Raw genomic sequence first — 3,163 nt, forward strand, 5'->3', positions numbered from 1 at the left:
ATGGCTGGCACGGGTGCATTAAGCCCGTTTATCAAAGACGAGCCGGATGATCAATTCTTCTCCTCCCACAACCAAAGATTCATGTCGAACCCACAAAGCTTCGGTCTTACGCAGACACACTTCAATCAATTCGGTTCCCATGGAGGCAGCATCAATCCCAATGATTTGAATGTTGGCAGTAATGCCATGGCCATTCCAAACAGTGGATACGGTACCTCGTTCCAGAACAACTTCACAACTCAGCCATCAAACCCAAGCGCAAGCTTCTCAAAGGGCATCTCGACTTTTGGCGATGACGAATTGCTAGATAGTCTAGACACCTTGAACACTCATGGCGGTATGCAGAACGGAGGTCAAGACTTTGGCATGGAATTCGACTTCAACAACGGACACAACATCTATGCAAGCAATAATGGAAATGGCCTGGCTGTTGACCCAAACATGAATGGCTATTCGAATACTCCAGATGGCGATCCTATCCAGAGTCCCTTTGTTCACAATTTCAACCATGCGCAATTTAGGCATATGCAGACCCAACACAACTTTAGCTCGTCGCTGCAGTCCCCTGCTTCATATGCAGGTTCGCCATTAAGTGGTGGGGATTTGCATAATGGAGCTGGAGACAGCAACTTTACCAAGCAACAACGGCCAAGATTGAGTCAAGTGGGATCTGGAAGAAGGCAATCGAGCACTAGAAGTCCACTGACACCGAAAACTCCTGTGATATCATCTCTCAATATTGGATCAACGGATCACTCGAGCTTTCCTTCTCAGCCAATTCGCACCAATCATGCCCACCGACACCAAAAAACCTCGTCTAACCAATGGGATCAGCCACCCAATAGCCTTGGTTCCTTCCCAGGTTCTGAGTTCGGTTCGCCTATCCAAGGAGTTCATCCAAATCCTCAAATTTCCGACATTCTCAAGGGTACTTCGATGCCAACCAAACTCAACAATGGTCACGGCGCAGCGAATGCACCTGGTTTACAATCCCAAGAAATGAAGAGAAGACGCCGACGGGAATCACACAACCTTGTTGAGAGAAGAAGGCGAGATAACATCAACGAGCGCATTCAGGAATTGAGTCATCTTGTTCCCTTGCATCGACTTGAGGATGAGAAAGTACGCAAGGCCATTATGAACAACTCTCCTTTGTCTCCAAGCCTCACGGCTGTATCACAACCACCAAATGGAATAAGCCCTCCCCAAGCTACCTCGGGTCTTGCTGGCCCTGGTGCCAGGAGGGCCACGGGTAACATTACTACCGGTATCCCGATCGAGGAAAAAGACAAGGGTCCAAATAAGGGTGACATTCTTAATGGTGCCGTAAGCTGGACCAGAGATCTTATGTGGATGTGTCATCATCAAGCTCAACAAATGGAAGATCTAGCCAATCTTATCGCTGAGTTGGGAGGAACATGGCCATACGAGAAAACTGAAGATGAGAAGCGCATGCATACCGAATTGATGGATGCTATGACGAAGAATGGCGAAGCTAGTTTCGAATACACCCGACGTCCAGGTACAGGTTTAAGGGTACCTAAACATACCGATTATAGAGGTGAACCAGACCGTGGCTCCAACTTCTCTCAGCTCGACAACTCTCTGAGCCCAGACAATCATAGCAGTACAGATGTTGGTCAAACTGGTATGGGTGGTCCAGGTCAATACTGGAGTGGACACAATAGTGGAGGTAGCGGTCCTGGCTCTATTGGTGGCTTCAAAGAAGAGGATGAATACAACATGGATCTCGGACAATGAGGAATCTATACTGTTGTTCTATGAGCAATTTGTTGTTCAAGTGTGGGAGAATTTCTTACAGTTTTTAAGGCAAAGCAACAAGGAATTGGTTACCAGTTTGCATGCACTTTTTCGCTTCGCCTTTGTGTTTTTAAATTACTGGTGTTTTCATCTTTGCATTTAATGGTAGTTATGGGGCTTGATTTGGCTTGGTGTTGCTTGCGGTTTGAACATTGCTCGCAGAAGGCGAGTCAATCATGTGGATGGAATATGGATACTAATGGCTTTGACGATAATGGCTTTGACGATATGGGTTGGAATTTATAATTTGTTGGAGATGGATATTGGTTTCACTTGCATGCATCACTTTTCTATTTGGTTTTGGTTTTTACTATCTACTTGCATCTATCTTTGCGGTCTGGGCTCCTTCACATGATACCTGTGCATCGGAATACCGATGTTTGCCTGTTGTTTTTCCTATGTTACTTGACGACTGGATGGATTCACGACTAAACGGGTTTACGAGTATATGGACTGGATCGACAGGATTGAATGGGGCTCTTTTTCCAGCATTTGATTTGCTACCTGCTACCTATTTTCTTTTAACTCCCGCACAATACATTAGCTAGCTTAGTTAGTACTTGTCATCTTTTCTGCCCTTCTGGTAGATTGGATTTCAAGAGATATTCACAAGTTGCTTATCAACGAATGAAATATACGAAATGCACCCCACTCTATGGATTTTCTACATGGTTCTTTGTGTGCAATTTCATTTTTTTCCGTCCCGTCCGTCCCTTCTTTGCCCCTCCTTTTCCCGAGGACCCACTACTTGACATTGGGGTACTGAGAGATCTGTGAGGTGTATGCATGTTGATAAGCGTGTATTTATGTATGCCCTCTAAGCGCACACTCCGGCTATCGAACAGACACACGGTATGCAAGAGATCTCTGCCAGAAGTGGGTTCTGATGGACGGTAAGGAAAGCGGGTTGGGTCATGTTTATATTGAGCATTGAATCTAGGCAAATGGTCCACCAGGTCTCAAGCTTGATAACGTAATGAATGAGTTAAGAATCTTCACGCCTGCGGTTTGAATGGGTGCGTGTGTACATGTGATAACTCCGGGTAGGGATTGATTGGGGAGTTGTTGGGGTAGGATGGATGGGGAGCTCAGTTGGTTGGGGGAGGGGCTAAATTTGTGCTTGCTTTTAATGGGGTTTCTGTTCCGGGTGAAAATTGGATTTGGAATTTGTAATGGGGGGTTGGAAATGGAATTGAAGGCTCATTAAACTAAAGAGACATCTTCGACTTGGGATTGAAACGACTTAAAACTGGCTTTACTTGGTCCTTCTTCTCGTCTGTCAGGGTTAGTAGAAGTGGAGGAAGGGAAGTGAAAGTAGAAGAGGGAGAGGAATGAAGAGTTG

General features: G+C 45.6%; 1 protein-coding gene across 1 annotated transcript; it reads left to right on the forward strand.

Annotated features, from left to right (window-relative positions):
• EAE98_002655 (uncharacterized protein) lies at positions 1-1,761 on the forward strand (the record flags this gene model as incomplete). The annotated part of the gene is made up of 1 exon (XM_038950275.1): positions 1-1,761. One exon carries the CDS (start codon positions 1-3, stop codon positions 1,759-1,761), a length of 1,761 nt encoding a protein of 586 aa, XP_038814014.1.
• Between the last annotated feature and the right edge of the window lie 1,402 nt (positions 1,762-3,163).

The sequence above is a fragment of the Botrytis deweyae genome, assembly GCF_014898535.1.
Source record: "Botrytis deweyae strain B1 chromosome Unknown BDEW_004, whole genome shotgun sequence".
Classification (NCBI taxonomy): Eukaryota; Fungi; Ascomycota; class Leotiomycetes; order Helotiales; family Sclerotiniaceae; genus Botrytis; species Botrytis deweyae.